The 17,736-nt window shown below is 42.7% G+C and overlaps 1 protein-coding gene across 1 annotated transcript in view; it reads left to right on the top strand.

Moving 5' to 3' along the window:
* Positions 1–4,886: 4,886 nt before the first annotated feature.
* Stx18 (syntaxin 18) overlaps positions 4,887–17,736 on the top strand; it is a 90,089-nt gene continuing 77,239 nt past the window's right edge. The window contains exon 1 of the mRNA XM_032916952.1: positions 4,887–5,141. Within this exon, the coding sequence (XP_032772843.1) occupies positions 4,974–5,141 (168 nt within the window). The 5' untranslated portion in view covers positions 4,887–4,973. The remainder of the gene's footprint in view (positions 5,142–17,736) is intronic.

Raw genomic sequence — 17,736 nt, 5'->3', positions numbered from 1 at the left:
TGCTCACCTCAAAAGAGAGCAAAGAAAAAAAAAAACCCGAGGTTGCCTTTGAAGGTACACCCCCAATGGCCTATACACTAGAGCCTTTTACCTAAAGATTTCATCACTTCCCAACAGTGCCAAAATGAAGGCTAAGCCTTTATGGGTCTTTAGAAAAAGTCTATAGAATGCACCCCTCTTAAGGCCAAGACAAAAAGTTCCAAGTTCAATCGATTAGAAGTGATGATCCACCAGATACACACGTTTGAAAATAAAGTCTGGTTGCTGGCTCAGCAACCAGATGACAGCTGCCAGAAAGGGTGAAGAATGTTTAGGGGTGGTCCATGCCTAGAGGAGTCACACTGGTAGGCTTGTTCCTGGCTTTTCAGGGGGAGCTCAGGGAAATCTTTTGCCTGAAGTCAAACAGCTAATGACTCAGTTGGGATGCAGATCCAAGTCCTTCTGTCTCTGATGTTTTGTGTGGGTTTCCTGGCACCCTCTGGCAATTGTTTCCTGGACTTCTGAGGTTGTTTAGATGTCCCAGCAAAGTTTGCTAGGTATTAAAATCCTTGAGGCTCCTGCTGTCCACAGAGATGAAAAGCAAGTATGGAATCCTAAGGCAGTTGGCTGACTAAGCTTCCGTGTCTGAGCACCACTAGCTTGGTGGGTATGCTAGCTACAGAAGTGCTTCTCTTGAGCTCTTCTGAAGCTTTTGATCACCAGGGTCCACACATGCATGGTACCTAGAGATGGATTCCATCAGACATCGAGTGCTCAGCAGCCCTTGGACACTAGCTAGTCACTCCCACCCCACCCCATTCATGTTATGACTCTTAGCATTAACGTTTTATGGAATCCAAGGACCAGTCTCTCAGAGCCACAGTGAAGACTTTTGAGTCCAAACTCCTGAGACCACTTCTGTCAGATAACAGCTTCAGGGCCGAATTCCAAGCTGTGTCAGGTTGTGTGTGTACCATGTCATCTTTTCCTCACTGGGCCTGCACTCTTGACAACTTACTTGTATACTAGGAGACTACAGGAGTCCCCTAGGAAGGAAAGGTATCTTTTCCCCAAGGCCAATGCTAATGACAGGAGTACCCTGCTAAGAACCAGTTAGTTGGCCTGTGTCACCACATATATTCCTTGTCTTCTTTGTGAAAATAGTAGAGGACGAGGCTTAGTTGGAGTAACTTTCCAGATAAGCTAATATCCCCATGGCGATTGCCTGAGATATGACTGGCAAAATTCAGATTACAGGTAATGCCTCACCATATTTGATGTTTGTAAACTCTATCTTAAAACCTATCCACATAGCTCTGGGGTGATAAATGGAGTATGGCCAAGAACACAGGACCCATTTTGTCCCTGCGATGAGAATCTTATGCAGTGCTGCTCTCATATTGGCTCACCTCCAATTCCAGGGGAAGCTTGTCACTGACTGACCTCTGGAGTGCTTGTGAATATGTGACCAGCATTTCTTCTCTCTCTGATTGCTCATGGAACTTTCCAGAAGTGGAACATCTTTCCAGAGTGACAGGCTGCACCTCAGATAATGGAGGCAGTTGAAGAACTTGTAAACATACCCTCCTCCATCTAAGAAATTCCTTAAAGGACAAGCTGGGAGCGAGAGCTGTGACATATGTTGCCAGCAATGCATGGGCCCTGTGTTGTTGGCCGTTGGATGGCCTATTCACTGCATCCTAGATGAAAGGTGCCCTTGTTGGCATCCTTTCTCACTAGATTAGGCTCAATCGTTCTCTATCCTCCCTTTGAGGATGTGGGTCCTGGTCACCTGCAATTCTCTGAGAATGGAGGATTGTAGGGAGATCAGAATTTAAAGTCAAGAAAGACACAGACCTAAGACAGCTTGTCTACAGGAGATGTGTGCTCAAACATGGACAGAGGACTGAAAGAGTGTCTCAGACTAAGTGAGGCAGACCCAGAAGAGGCCAGAAAATGAAGCAGGGGTCAGGGGAGGGAGGAAATTATGATATGCATTTGTTTCCTGGGGTTGCAGTAACAGGAACAAATCTGGTGATTTAAGACAACAGATATTTATCTCCCACAGTCCTGGAGGGAGATCAAACTGTTCGAAGACCCACACATCCTTCTGAGGCTCTTAGGGAGAATAATCCCTTGCTTCTTCAGCTTCTAGTGACTGTCAACATTTCAAGGCAGGCGGCTACATCTGCCTGTGTCTTCACATACTTTTGCTGGCACCTTTATACAGATACCGTTACTGACCTTAGGTCCTATGTTGTCATTCACACATGTAACTGTAACTTGGCTATTTTTTCCTTTTTTTTTTTTTTTCCGGAGCTGAGGACTGAACCGACCTTGCGCTTGCTAGGCAAGCGCTCTACCACTGAGCTAAATCCCCAACCCCTAACTTGGCTATTTTTAAAGTTCTGCTTGCAAAGTAAGTTTTAGGTTCTAACAGTCACTAGATACAGGATCTGAATATAAGGTCTAAAAAAATTCTAGATATGGACATAGTTCTTGAACATACATCATTTAAGTCATCCCAGGGTGGGAGAAATTCAAAGGAGAGTGAAACAACCCATAGGTGAGGGCAGGTGCCCTTTTCTTTAGAACTTGTCAAGTCTCATGTATTCATTTGTTTGCCCTCATTTGGGGGTGTACAGCCTGAATGGAGTTCACTTGGGTCTCATCTACACCGCAGCTTTCTCTGAATTTACAAATCTATATGGAAAACTTGGAGGCTCATGCCCACCTTTCTACCCCACCCAATTGCTCCAAGTACATGGCTCACAGAAGGCACCACCCACCATTAATATGTTTTGTGGAGCTCAGCATTCCTCCTACATAAAACTCCTTCCCACTTATCTACTTTCTAATTTCCTGGACCCCACCAAGGTTCTGGCTTTCCCTTTGTTCCCCTAATTCAACTCCTCCACTTTGTTATGCAAGGCAATTTTACTCTGCCCCAGGCTTACCTTTGCATGGTCAAAGACTCATTAATGTCTGCATAAAACAAAGCACCATTTATGCAAGATGCAAGGCAGAATCAGAGGTGTAGATTCTCTCTCTCTCTCTCTCTCTCTCTCTCTCTCTCTCTCTCTCTCTTTCTCCTCAAGTTGTATGGACAGTGTTCTTCAGGAATGATTAAGTGCTATACTCTGGATGTTAAATAATCTTTTACTTCTTTTCTGTTACACAAACATTTCCTTGACATATATTTCTTTTAAACATGTCTTTAATACTGTGGTTCTCAAACATTTTAATTTCAGAAAACTTTTACATTCCTACAAATTTGTGCAGGGCCTTAAACAATCGTTGCTTGCATGGGTTTTATCTATTGATAGTTACTTTATTGGAAATAAAATGGAAAACTTAGAAATATTTATCCACCTAAAGTAATCAGGATACATCTACTGCACATTAACATAAACATCTTCATAGGAAAATAGTTTTCAAAACAATAAAAGACTGGGTAAGAAGAACTGGCACACGCATCTTTGCAATTCTCTTTTAAGTCTGGCTTAATGGAAAACAGCTGCCCTGCATTTAGCCTATTGTCAGATCAGTGTCTCTGGGAAACCCAGCCACACAGCTGATCAGAACACACAGATGTAAAGGCCAATATGAGCCTGGAATTATTACAAAACTCGCTTTTCATCTCCATGACAGCTAAAAGCCCAATTTTAGCACACATCATAGTGTGCTTCCTTTTATGAGGAAAACAAAATCCAGAAAAGTTGATACTGAAATAAGACTAAACCATGGGGGTCACACTCCTGGACAAGAAAACTCCAGGCAACTATGGCTGCTGAGAGAGGGAGAGTTAGCCTATCCCTCTAATTGGTTGTCCAATACGAAATGATAATCCCTGAAATCATACACACATAAACAGTTTCAGCAGATTGTGCTTGCATAGCAATGGATACTTACATATATATGCAACAATTACAATTAAGGAAGAAGAGGCTATAAATTTGAGACTGAGTTGGGAGACATGGAAGAAATCGGAGGGAGAGGACTGGAGGCTGGAGAGAGAAAAGGGAAGGAGGGAAAGTGGCATAATTGTATTTTTAATTAAAGGTGTACACAAAATAAAATAAACCATGAACAAAGCATCCAGAAAAATTTTATTAGCTGACTTTAGTCAAGTTAAGTAACTCTCTTTTTTTTCAATTTCCTCCTTTCTCTATAATAACTATGACTCAAGAGAGCGCTTTTCAAAACTACTTATTTAGGAGGAACATAACACAGTTATCATTAAGCTCAGTATGCTTCACTTTTCTCTGGTTCTCATAACTTCTGCTCTCCACATCCCCGCTCAGGGATCTCTGCTCTAAGCCTCTTCTATACCATAAGTAAAAAAGACTGAGGACAATAATATTATCATCAACTGCAGCATTTACGGGCTGCGTACTAAGAGTTAAACAACATGAGAATGCGCATTCTGTTTAATTTTCTGTGCATTCTAGGAAGGTGCTAGCTTCACTTTACCGAACTGGCTGAAGGTTTAAGAAGAGAGCCCTCTGGACTCTACCTCTATACACTTACCCTTTCCTAGTTCCTGCACCCAGACGGTCATAGTTCATTGCTTCTTAAGTGGATCACTTGACGACATAGGTCAAAGGTGTTAACACTCCCCACCTGTCAACCAAACCTCACGCCTGTCTTCTAAAGAATCATAAGTGAGCGATCTTTCTAGTTTCCTGATGCTTTCGTTCCTGAAGCCCAGTTTTAGAAACCCTGTGAAACTTCCAAGCGTCTGACCCCGCTGAAGTTTGCAGTGAGGAGATGCACTGCGGGTAGCTGTCTGGAACGGAGATTCCCTGCGCTGGGCCGAGGCCGGAACCTTTCTCTACTCGACGCAGTACACGGGCTGAGAGCGGAACCTTTCTTTTCTGCTCACAGTTCCCAGGCGGAAGCGAAATCGGAACGTCCCTCAGCGACCGAGCTCTTGCTGGGGTCGCTTGCTGCTGACGTGTGCCGACCGGCTTCGGGCCGCGGCGCGGGTCGCTATGGCGGTGGACATCACACTGCTCTTCAGGGCTAGCGTCAAGACAGTGAAGACGCGGAATAAGGCTCTGGGAGTGGCCGTGGGTGGTGGAGCCGATGGCAGCCGGGACGAGCTGTTCCGCAGAAGCCCTCGGCCCAAGGGAGACTTCTCCAGCCGGGCCCGTGAAGTGGTAAGCTGGTTGCTATGGGAACGACCGGCGGGAGTCAGGGGCGAATCCCCACCAGGGACCCTGCACCCCTAACTGGGCCCTGCCTCGTTAGCTCTTGGTGAAGTGAGAGAGTCTCTAGCAAGACAGAAGAGTCGGTCTCACGGAGCCAACAGCTGGCTCGGGGTGGCGACAGGTTTATTCTCACGAAGAGGGACGCATATCTGGGCACTGAAGGAAGCAAGTTTTGAAGAGGCTCTTGGATGTCCTTGAATTCAGGCTAACTTTTAGAGGCAGTGAGTTCGCCGTGGCTGCTGACTTGAGTGCCTTGAAAGAGTTCCCACAGTCTTACGCTTCCTGTAGTAAAACTCACCACTCTCTCCACTTGCCCTTTCATGTGTTTGTTTGGACCTCCTCTTGTGCATAGGGTTTAATAAAATCCACGCTCAGCAGAACTCTCCTTTGACCTTGCCTCCAGGAATAGGTAGAACTCAGTACCTCCAGAAACTGGTTTAGGATATCACCAGTGTAGGGTAAAAGCTTTTTCCTTCAGAACTGCAACACTTAAGCAACACCTAGTGTTGTAACTGTCCTCTAATGCTTTCTGTTCTCTGGACACAACCGGCTTTTGTGTCCCCCAACATAGGAACCTTTTCCATAAGGGTAGGAACACGTTGATATTATTTCTGTATGTGTGACGGAAAACATTGCTTAGTAATTTTCCTCGGATGGATGGATGGATGGATGGATGGATAAACGAATGAACAGATATTGTTTCCACTAAACAGGGAAAAGGAGATTGTTTGCATTATATCCCTTTGTATCTTTGACACTAAGGGTAAATGTTATTTTTGTTGCACCATATACAGTCTGTTCTTTTAAAGAAACACACACACACACACACACACACACACACACACACACACACACACACACACACACACACACACACTGGTCCAAAGCATTGAAAGGTACAAGTCAAGGGAACCTAAACTTTAAGTATAATTAGTTTTCCAGTAAGCTCACCTCTGCTTGGCACATAATCCATTGCTTGATACTTATCTTTTTGAGACAGGGTCTTTCCATGTAGACCAGGCTAGCCTTGAACTCACAGAAAGGTGGCTGCTTCTGTCTCCCAAGTGCTGAGATTAAAGGCATGGGCCCCATACCAGATGACACTTGAATATTGCTTCATATATATATATATATATATATATATATATATATGCACAAGTTAATGAATGACTGTTTAATACTCAAGCACAGAAGGTGGTATGGACCAGATAAATGATGCCCCTCCCTCCAACAATAAGCATCTACTTAGAACTGAACTTGTGACCAGCATTATTTTAGAGTAACAGGATTCTACTGTTGAGTTACAAAGTTACAGTGGTGGAGAACCCTGCCTTGATTCCTGCTGGTATTCTGTAGGGCACAAGGGAAACAGTAGTTAGTTCCGCTTGGGAGAAAGGCTTCATGGGACAATGATATCAAATATCCATTCTAAAATAAGAGTAGTTGGTTTCATTACAGATAAGGTCAGGAAGGGCATCACAGCTAAGTTAACAACAGCATACTGGCCATACTCCTGGATGCCCTCACACCCAGGAGTACAGGGACAGTGCAATTAGGCTTGATGGGCTTTTTAAGAAAAAAGCCTGTGGGGGGGGGCATGAAGTTAGGGGAGGTAAAGAGGTGGGAGTGGATTTGAGAGGAGTTAGAGGGGAATGGTGGTAAATATCAGAACACATACGGAATTCCCAATGAATTAAGAAAATAATTTTTTTTTTTTAAAAAGAAACCAACGTGCACAAAGGCATGAGATAGTACCAGCTTAACTTAAGTTGGGTTTGATTAACATAAGAATGTGAGACACTCAGAAAAAAAGAGTGGTATGGTACCCAGAGGGGAATCTAGAAGGACCTTGTAGATCACTCTGCAAGAATTTGAACTTTGCCTTCTAGACCAGTGGTTCTCAATTTTCCAAATACTGTGACCCTTTAATACAGGTCCTCATGTTGTGATGACCACCTCCCCAACGATCATAAGATTATTTTCATTGAGACTGCGTAGGTATAATTTTGCTACTACTATGAATTATAATGTAAATATCTGATATTCAGGATATTTAGATGTGACCCCTGAGACAGGGTCATTCAACCCCACAAAAGGGGTCACAATACACAGGCTAAGAACCACTGCTCTAGACAGTCCAATATTATGTAGACAGTAAAACCCTGAAGAAGACCCAGGAGACCACATTGTTGTCTTAACCATGTTAGCTATTAGCCAGATTCATGCTATTAAGCAAGGTTTATTTACCTATAAAATGGTTCATCTTTATCCAAAACAGACTTTAAACCTCCATTGGATCTATCATATATGTCATATATAAAATGTCTTATCATACCATGTATCATGTTGAAGGAGGCATGACTCGATTGAAGTAAGAGGACAGGAAAATAAGGTGTCATCATATTTCTCTTATGAGTCAGGCCAAGCTGTTACCACAGTGTGTGGACGTCACCGTTTTGGTGTGTGGAGGCTCTTCCTGGGAGGTTTATTAATGCTGCACAGATTTTCAGTGCTTAGGAATAGGGGATTTCGGAACAGTTGAGTTAAGATGCACAGTTCAGCTACAGTCTTGTGAGGAGAGAGCCCCGTGGTAAATTGGACTGTTCCCCAAGTGCTGAAAATGCACTTTTGACTGTTTTCTTTTAAGGGCCTTACGGATGAAGATCCTTAGAAGGTTCAGGCAGCCCGGATAGTGGAAAGACAGTGGTGGCACTTCTGAGTCAAAGTGAAATATCAGTAAAGGCAAACATGTGGAACCTGTTCTCTGCTGCCTCTGACCACAGAAGCCAGCACTCATTTTCCAGTAGGTTACGTAGTTCAGAATCCCTCAACTCTGTCCCCTAAGAGCCATTACCAACTGTTGGGCTTGACATTAAGTTGAAATCTGCTTGATATTCTACTGGGAAATTAGTTAAAAATCAATTGTATATCTAAACAGAACCATAGACTTTTAAAGGGCCTGTAATTCATCTTGTTCAGACTAATCTTTTTAATAAATGGGAAGACTTAAAACTCAGACAAGTGCAGTGACTGGCCCCACGTCTTTGCAGCTGAGGTCATGGGCTAGAGCCAGAGGTAGAAGTGTTTTTATTCCTCTGTTCTTATATCTTAAGTATCCCCATAAATTTTTAAAAAGATTCATTTTTATTTATATATGCATTGCATATGTCTGTATGTCTGTGTGACTGTGTGCCATGTATGTGGGGGTCCCTCAGGAGGCCGGAAGAGGACATCAAATTCCCTGCACTAGAGTTCCAGGTTGTGGTAAGCTGACTGACATGGGTGCTGGGAACTGAACTTGGATGTCTACAAGAGCACTAATCACTGAGCCATTGCTCACCACCACCCAATAATTTTGAACAAAGCTGTTGGACTTCCCAATGTTAAAAGTTTTCTTCTTGAGTTCATAGTGCCTGGACTTGGACAGGCTTGGGTTTGAATCTCTTTCTGGCTTCATAAAATCAGGAAGTTACTTAACCTCTGTTATCTTTATTTTCTAAGAATGATAGCCACTTTAGAACATCACATTACTGATGAAATAAGAAATTGTGTGCAAGTGCCTGAGAATCTGAATTCTTTGGTTACAATAGTTACTTTTGAACCACCCACAACAAAATACATGTGCTGGCTCACATAATTAATGGCTTAATGTGTCTTTCTGTTGTTCCCGTTCATAAAACCCCAAGAATGGGCCCGATCCTGCTTGGACCTCAAAACCTTTGTTGTGGTCTTAGGAATAAGGTTCTTTAACTGGCTAGGCCATATGTCTGCCCCAGTCTGTGGCCAGTGTGACCTTAGGAGGGGAGTACTGTGTCCAGGAGTTAGAGCAAAGGGTGATAGACAAATGACTTCTCATACCCGACATGCCTGATACCACCAAGCACATTGAGTATCCAACCTTTACTCATCTATTAGGATAGATGCTTCCACCTTACCTGCTTGTTGTTTGGGAATGGGCTGGGCTTGAAGATGCCATATTGGGGCAGTTACTCTTCCTCACTAATTTACAGAGGTTTCAGAGGCCGAAGGAGCTACCGCACGGCTCCCTGGAGCCTGTTGAGCAGCTGAGTTGCATGCCCAGAGCTGAAATGGCTCCTGAATAGCTCAGAACAGTGATCTAGGAAACCTTGGTTATTGCCGGGTCTGCCAGGAAGTCACTGCAACCTCTCAGGTCCAATTACCACATTTGACAAGACTGAAAACTTAGACTGGATAGTTATGGAACATAATTACAGATGTTCTGACTCTAAGTCAGGTTATAGTGCTTCTGAGTCGGTAAAGAATGACGACGTTTTTTTCTTTATTATATCTTGACTTTGTGAAGGTTGAATTTATTTGTTGGTATATTGTTCATCCATCTATCCTTAGGAATTCATTAGCTTCAGTTATTGGCTAAAATCCAAAGCTCTTTTTAAAAGTATTTGTTTTACTAGGAGTGTGCTCTCTCTCTCTCTCTCTCTCTCTCTCTCTCTCTCTCTCTCTCTCTCTCTCTCTGTGTGTGTGTGTGTGTGTGTGTGTGTGTGTGTGTGTATGTATCAGTTCATCTGAGGAGGCCAGAAGTCAGATCCCAAAGACTGGAGTTACAGGTGGTTGTGAGCTGCCTGATGTGGGTGCTGGGAACCAAACTCAGGTCCTCTGAAAGAACAGCAAGTGCCTTTAACTGCCAGGCCATTTCTGTAGCCCTCTAAATTTCATAGAGTGACCCAAAGCCAGGAGTTGGCCTCCTCCCCGCCCCCCTCTCTCCTTACGTCTCACATGCTCCCTTTCACTCCGCTCCTGCTGCCATCTAGTCATCGCTGCTCTTCTCTCATATTCCAGGCCCCTTCCTATCTCTGGGTCTTTGCAACCATCGTTTCATTTACATGAAACACTTCTCCCAGAATCCACATGGGTTGATCTCTGTTAACCTCATGTGGATCAGATGTTTCCTAAGTAAGGCCTTCCTTCCTCAACTGTTTTGTATAATGTGGCAACCTATTTCTCTTCCTTGTAACATTTCGCTATTACTAATGGATCGTGTATAGTTTAGTTAGCTTCTCTACTTGACTATGTGCTCCCTAGAAAAGAGGTCGTGGGCTGTACTGAACCCATAGCGTCTAGAACATCGTGGGGACATAGGTTTGCGGTGTCCACCTCTTGAATTAGTAAACACTAATTGGCTGTATCTCTTTGCTTTCCCTTTTGGGCTATGCAGGCTTCCTTCTCATTCTAAAAGTTGCAGTCCTAATAGGACTTTTGACTGTTTCAGATGTTGATTTATACTTAACCCAGCATCTGTTATAAATAGTAGCTTTAGCTTTATTAATGAGGATCAGGCCTTCTCTTAAGGAGAAGCAGACACAGTGCAACTTGGGGGTGACTGACAAGTGTAACTCTGCAGCATCCAATTCTCAGATCCTCTTTGGTTTCCCATTTAGGGGCCCTGATATTAGGGCCTCGTAAGTGAGCTGGAACCACCTGGATTATTATCTGGAGGGGCTTGAAATAGATTTTACCCAGAAATTGACGGTAATCCTAGTTGAACGGGATTTCAGTGAGGGAACACATTTCAGAAGCAGCATCTGGTAGCAGGTGCAAAGAGCCAGAGAGAAACGGAGGAGGCAGGAGATGGGGCCAGACTGCAGGAGCAGAGAAAAAAGCTGTGGCTTGTAGATAGTGGGGAGCAGAGCAGGAGTGTGTTGAATCATACTGATTTATACAGGGCATAATCTGTTTTCCAAACAAAGTGAGGAGTGGTTTGAGTAAAGCTGTGGTGGGAAGGGAGCACAGGAAAGACACATTCATTATTCAGGCTGCTTTTATGTCTTCCCCCTCTCCTTTAGGACCCTCAGGAACAACAAGAGGGTCCAGAGACCCACTAACTGTCTTTTACCTTCATATTGCTGTGTCTTTGTGGTTTACAATAACTGATGTTTCCTGTATGTAGAACTCAGGGCCCGAGACTCTCATGATGTCAGTTGTGAGCTCTTTCTGTGGATTGCTCTTGTGAATTTTGCCCAGGATTTAGGAAGAGTACAGCTTTTGAAGTTTTGTTTTTTAGTAATTGGTTTATTCCATTACCTGATTGAACATCTGATGTGTGTTAGGCGTTGTGTGGACACAAGGACTTGGAAAATACAGATAAAGGATGCCTAAATTCCCTGGGGGAGAATTAGTGGAAACCCCAGAGAGAAAGGAGTAATTTAATTGGGGCATCAATGTTGAGAACCTTTATACTGAACTTAGGAAGGTCGACTATTGTGTGAGCTAAGACAGTGAAGCACAGTAGGGCCAGCCAAGCAGAGGCAAGACAGGGATAAGAAGGGCCACTTATTGGGTGAGGCCTGAATGATGGAGTGGCCCTAGACATGGGGATGTTCTGGATTTCATAGGTGAGGGTGCAATCTTTGGTCTGTAGGCCAGATCCAGCCTGTTCCTTGTTGTTAGTGAAGTGATAGTTCAGTTTTCTTCAAACAGGCGTAGAATGCTCTCATCCACAGCAATAGCACTGTAGTCTCACAAGCCTGTAAAGTGTAAGGCTGTATTTGAGTCAGGCCACTCTGAGGAGTGTGCCAGTTCTAGGGCACACACTGTAAAAGTTAAAGCCTGTAACTCTTTTCTTTAAAGTGTGTGTGTGTGTGTGTGTGTGTGTGTGTGTGTGTGTGTGTGTGTGTGTGTGTGTGTGCAAATGGGCATGCATACAGAAGCCAGGGGAAGATGTGATGTATCTCTTTTATCATTACCTGTTCCTTGAGGCAGCTTCTCTCTAAACTTGGTGCTTGTGTTTTCTCAGCTAGTCTGAAAGCCAGGAAGCCCCATCATCACCCTGTCTCTCTGCTTTCCTTGGAGCCAGGGTTACAGGCATGCACTAGATGCCCCTCTTGTTACAGAGGTGCTGTAATCCAAAAGTCATTTCAGAACTGTGCAGCAAGTTCTCTTAACCTCTGAGCTATCACTGTAGCCCTTGTGACCCCTTTCTGGCCAGAAATCTTTACACAGCTTCGTGTATGTAGATTATAAATTAGGCACACAAAGTAAATGTTCATTGATAGTCATACATTTTGTAAAACAATTATTTGGAATATGTTAACTATCACTTACTGGAAATGAAAGCAAGTTTTCTTACTAATGCGAATGTTTATTTTTGCATAAAGAATCAACTCTTGGCTAAATATTTGATATTGAAAGATCTTGAACATTTTCAGCATTTCTCAGAGTTAATTGATATTTTGATTTTTAAATTGTCAGTGTGAAAAATGCTGCTTTATATATATGTATCATACAAAAAAATGGCCATGCTTTGGGCAATTTCAGAAACTGTTGGAAATTGAGTTTTAACCTGAAGCCAAAATTCATTAAATGATTTTTTTAAATGAAACTTAATTTGGTAATTCAAACAGGACTTAGAGAAAACAAACATTCTAACAAGATACACTCCAAAGATACACTAATCTAATATTTCCATGCTGAGCAGTGGTGATATTAGAAGTCTTTGTTTTCTGTATTGAAACCATGACTCCTGTAGAAGAAACTGCCGTGTTTTGTAGAATCACTACAGTTCATAACATGCAGTAGCCTTCCCTCTAAGCCTAAAGGTGTTTCAGGCAGTGCTGGCTAGCATCACAGGATGTGACAGCATGCACAGTGCTATGTGTTTAGAACCAAGGCTGCAGTGACATTACACACTGTTATAGGCTAGGAGTGAGTGCTGCCAGAATATTTCATTATGGGTTAAAATTTGAGTTTAGTTTTGTCCATTTTGCCTTCAGAAACTTCATTGTTACCACATTTTTGGTCTCCTCCATTTCTAGTTTGTTGATTAGGGATTTGGTTTTGTTTGGATGTGAAGTGCTTCTTTCCCCTCATAGGCTCATATCTGTGAAAACTTGGTCCACAGAAAACTAGGCTCCACAGTACTATGTGGAGATATTGTACAACGTTTGGGAGGTGAGGCTTAATTGGCAGAAGTTGGCCACTGGAGGGAAGACCCTGTGGGTTTATCCCTGTTCTGTACTAGCCTCAGTGTGTTGCTTTCTTATCCACCAAGATGTGCACAGGCAGCTTTATGCTCCCACTGTCATAGACGGGAGCTGCCCTACCTTCAAACCTTCTTCACTGATGGTCAGCAGCCTCTCAGTCTATGCGTTGAAATACGCTTTTCTTCTCTAAGTTGCTGTTGTCAAATATTTTATTCTCAATAACAGGAATGCAATATAGGGGTACTCACTGTGTTTAGTATGCTGTTGGCTATCCCAGCACATTTTGTAATCAGTTAGTGAGAAAAGAAGGCAAGGAGAGAAGGAGGAAGTGGGGGAGAGTGAGGGAATACCCTAGCTTTCTGGGTGGAAAATTAAGCAACGCTAGTTTACCTTAGTAATCCTTCAGATTTAAGAGAAGGTGCTGGCCACTCATGTCTTAATTCCACACAGAAGAGAATAAATCTGAGAGACACAGGGTTTTTGCACTTAATTAAAACGACAAGTGATACATGGCTCCTGGTGGCAGTGCTTCCTGGTAAACCTTGATTGGACTTTGCAGCATAGACCAAAGGAGATCCTCCAACTTTGCTGTGCTTACGTCTTGGAGAATAGATAGCTACTTAATCCACATGCCCAGCCAACAGCACAGGCTAAGACCTGTCTTACACATCCAGAACAAATAAAAACCAGAACTGGGCTGGTCCTTATGGCCACTCAGCCTCACTGGGGTGCAGACCTGGACTAAGGCTTAGACGCTCTATTTGCCTCATTGTTGTGGTAGTGATGATTGTGTCCCATGCGTCTGTGGTCAGTGAGTTGATGATACTCTTCAGCATGGTAAGAGCAGTGTGAGTGGAGAGGTCCTCTGTCCTCATTTTAGCTTGCAGAGCACCAACAGTTCATCATGTCACCTCCTAACTTAGACCTAAAATTATTCCTTTCTCTGTGACAATTTCAGTAAAATTCTTTCTGTATAGGCTCTGGTTTCACCTTGGAGGGTCAAGAATCAGATTTGTCTGTACATTACAAATATAACCGTGTCTGTTGGAGCAGATAATCAGCTAGCCTTGTGCTAAGTTGTTAAGTCAGAATACAGTTGGACTTCCATGTTGTAGGGTTCTCCTACAGAAACTGTGCATTCATTCAACTGTGGGTCGAAAAGTTAAAAACTGCTTAAGTACTGAACATGCCTTGATATTTCTTCTTGTCACTCTTCTCTGAGTTATCCAGCCTAACAGCTGTTTACCAAGCAGTGAGATGTTTTGCTTTATAAACATTTAAAGTATATAAGATGGCATATTTTGTGCCATTTAATGTAAGAGACTCAATTCTGTGGAATTTGTGTGCATAGGGACTCTAAAACCTGCCTCCTGTATCACTTAGAAGGTGACTGTGCTAAGTTGTTGATTTATTGCAAACACTGTAACATATGCTCAGGAGAGCCCACATTTTCAAAAACTAGTCATTTTTAGGTGGCTTCTCTAGGCAAGTGGATCTCTGAGGTCAAGGCCAGCCTGGTCTATGTATCCAGTTCCAGGCCAGCCAGGGCTTTGTAGTGAGACTCTGTCTCACAAAACAAAACAGAACAATAAACAAACAACCCTTCCTGCCAAACCACAAAATAAATAAAATTCTCTTAAAAAGAAACTCCTTGAAAATTCCTCTTAGAGAGCGCATAAACCCCAAGGAATGAGAGGTAGACTTGTTGAATGAACCTGGTAACTTACACACAGAAAGCTTGCAGCACAGTTGACATGGTAAATGCCGAGAGCTTTCTGTCCTGGCTTTCAAGTTTTCTCTAAGTCTGGAGGTTCTTGCTTGTGTTTCTCCCTATATGTTGTGGTCTAACGTTTGTCTTTTTGTCAAAATGTTTTCATCCTTGGACTCGCAAGCTGGGCTCACCCAGTTAGTTTTTCCTTCCTTTTACAAGATGTTTCTTCTACATCTTGAGTCAGTGATAAGAAGGCTACTAAAACAAACCACTGCCTTTTAAAGGGCACTGTCGTCAGCTCTGATTTTGTAGTTCAAGTAGAAGAGACAAGCAACAAGACATTGTGACTCCTGAGAACTGAGAAAGGAATTAAAAGTGTGTGTTTTGAGTTAGAAGTCCTTTTGGCCCTAGGCAGTAATTAGCTGTATAGTCCTGCAGACCCCTACTCTCTGCACTCACTGTGCTTAATGAGAGGTTGTGAGTCGATGTTCCTTGGGAGCCTTTGCAGTAGGATAGTCTCATGGTTTGTTCAGCCTCTGTCCTGACATTCCTAGAATGTATTTTAACATTCTTCTTGATGACAACTGATCATTGCCTTGAGATATTTTCCCCAAGTCCCTCTATTGCTTAGAAATTTTCATTCAGTTTAAAAAAAATGATTCTTTCAAAGTTGGCATTTTGCAAGTTTTTTTTTTAACAAATGAGTTTTAATAATGGTACATACTCCCACGATGAACTACTATCAGTGACATACGTAATTGAAGCTGGTTGTTTTAAAATTTGATCATAAAGGTGGTGTATGCTTATTAAACAGAACAGACAAATAAGAATGGGCATTATGTATAACTTCCCAGACTTTTATTTAACTGAATATAAGATTCTCCTATAGTACACCCCTGTTTTTGTTCTGCCTTTTCAGGATTTTCTCTATTCCATTGTGTTGACCTTCATTTTTCTGTGTCTGTATGCATTGCTATAGTCCATTAATGTATTTGGCTGTTTGCCTATTAGAAATGTCTCATAACTGATTTATCTGACTACCTGTTGAAATACTGAGAGTAAACTGCTCCCAGCTTGGCACTGTTTTGAACTAATGGAACATTTTTACTAAATTTGTTTCGGATTTATCCTAACTTCTTAAAATAAGACAACAACTAGAAATTTAGTTTGTTTTATGTTTAATTTTTCTCAAAGTTTATATGTCTTGATATTGATAAGGAGAAAGTGGTTATTGGATCATTTGATAGCATGACGTTACATTAGAACTTCTTGTGAGAATATGGAAAAGGTGGTAACTAGTAGCTAGGTCTGGTCACTAAAGCCCATAATTCCAACTCCTGGGCAGCTCTGGCAGGAGAACTGTCCTGTTTGAATGCTGCCTGGACTTAGTAAGTTCTGTGGAGCCTTAAAGAGCAAGTACAGAGGCCGGGTGGGGGAAGTGGGGGGATGGCGTCATAACAGTGAGTGCTACTGGACAGGAAAGTTCTCTGGCTCCTAGTGCAGCCAGTGATGTAAGGCAAGTCCAGATGGGTGGGGTGAGGTTTCTGGCCTGATCATGGAAGTGTACAGACACTAGAGATGATCCGGAATCTATTTAATGGCCACTTAAAGTAGAACAGAAGCATTTACAGTCATAGCAATAACTTTGAAAAGAAATGTAAATGACTCAGATCAGAAGACCTGGGTATCTAGAAGGACACTGTGAACTTGGGAGGGTGAGCAAGTATTGTAGGGACTAGTCAGTCTAAAGTAACTTGTAAGTTTGAGTCAGTTCCCACCAGAATTCTAAGAACGTTTCTGAGAAGAACATGGAAATAGTTGTAGAGTTCATCTAGGAAGATAGCAGTGAGGACAGACAGGTAACCGACCTTTTCAAAACAGCACAAAGGTGTGTGCTGGCAGAGCGGGGTGCTGGCCTTCTCATGCTCAACGCTTGCCACAGCTCCGCCCTAACCGATACAAGTAGATGTGATGCCCTCTGAGGCCTTTAGGCCTGGGACTGTGAACTCCTTCAGAGTTATTCATGATTTCAAAGGAGGCGTATAAATCATTCTTACATGTCTTAGTGTACATACAGTGTGAATGGACTAGAGATTTAGTTAGGAGAGGAAAATAGAAGAAAGTGGGAAGCGGATGTTGGCATACCTTGCTTCTAGAGGTGGAGGGGTATTCTTGAGTCTGCAATCAATGACGTTAATGATCCTGGTCCTGACGAGAGTGTAGGAGAATTCTTAGTCAAACATGGCATGGGGAAGAGTGTATCAGGGTCTAGGAAGAGTTCCTTCACTGTCAGCTTAGGTTTAAAGGTCAGTGCCTAAAGTCCTCACAGTTAAAACTGTGGGGACAAAACTCCGGGCATGAACATACCCGCTAGCTGGAGAAACCTTAGGAACTAGGCTGTTGCTACTTGGGTGATGAACTGTGAGTGCCCTTGTTTCTGCTTCTGTCATTCAGAATTTCTTTAATGAACACATGCTACTTCTGTGTAAAAAGCAGAACAGAAGGGAAGCACCTAGAAGAGAAGACTTTACTTGCAGTAGGAATTGAGGAAGAATTAAGGCTTTTGAGTAGAAAAGTGTTATGGGACGGAATATACATTTATGTATTAAATGTGCTGTGGAGGGGCCCCTATTTAAACGATGTCTGTGGTAAAACCTTTTGTAAAAGTCATAACTTTCCTGCAGCTCAGCTCAGTTGTCCTTTTCAAATTCTTTTAACCTGCCCAAGAAAATCACCCATAAATGTTGTACTGATCCCTTAGCTTCCTGGTTGTCACTGTAAAATAAGCCTTAACAATAGCCACTGTCACTGAGCACCTACCCTACCTGGCCTTGAGTAGCAGCTGTCATTGACTGTCCTGAAGGCTAAGGGCCTT

Source organism: Rattus rattus, chromosome 11, assembly GCF_011064425.1.
Source record: "Rattus rattus isolate New Zealand chromosome 11, Rrattus_CSIRO_v1, whole genome shotgun sequence".
In the NCBI taxonomy this organism is placed as follows: Eukaryota; Metazoa; Chordata; class Mammalia; order Rodentia; family Muridae; genus Rattus; species Rattus rattus.
This window is presented reverse-complemented; position numbering and strand designations above follow the sequence as displayed.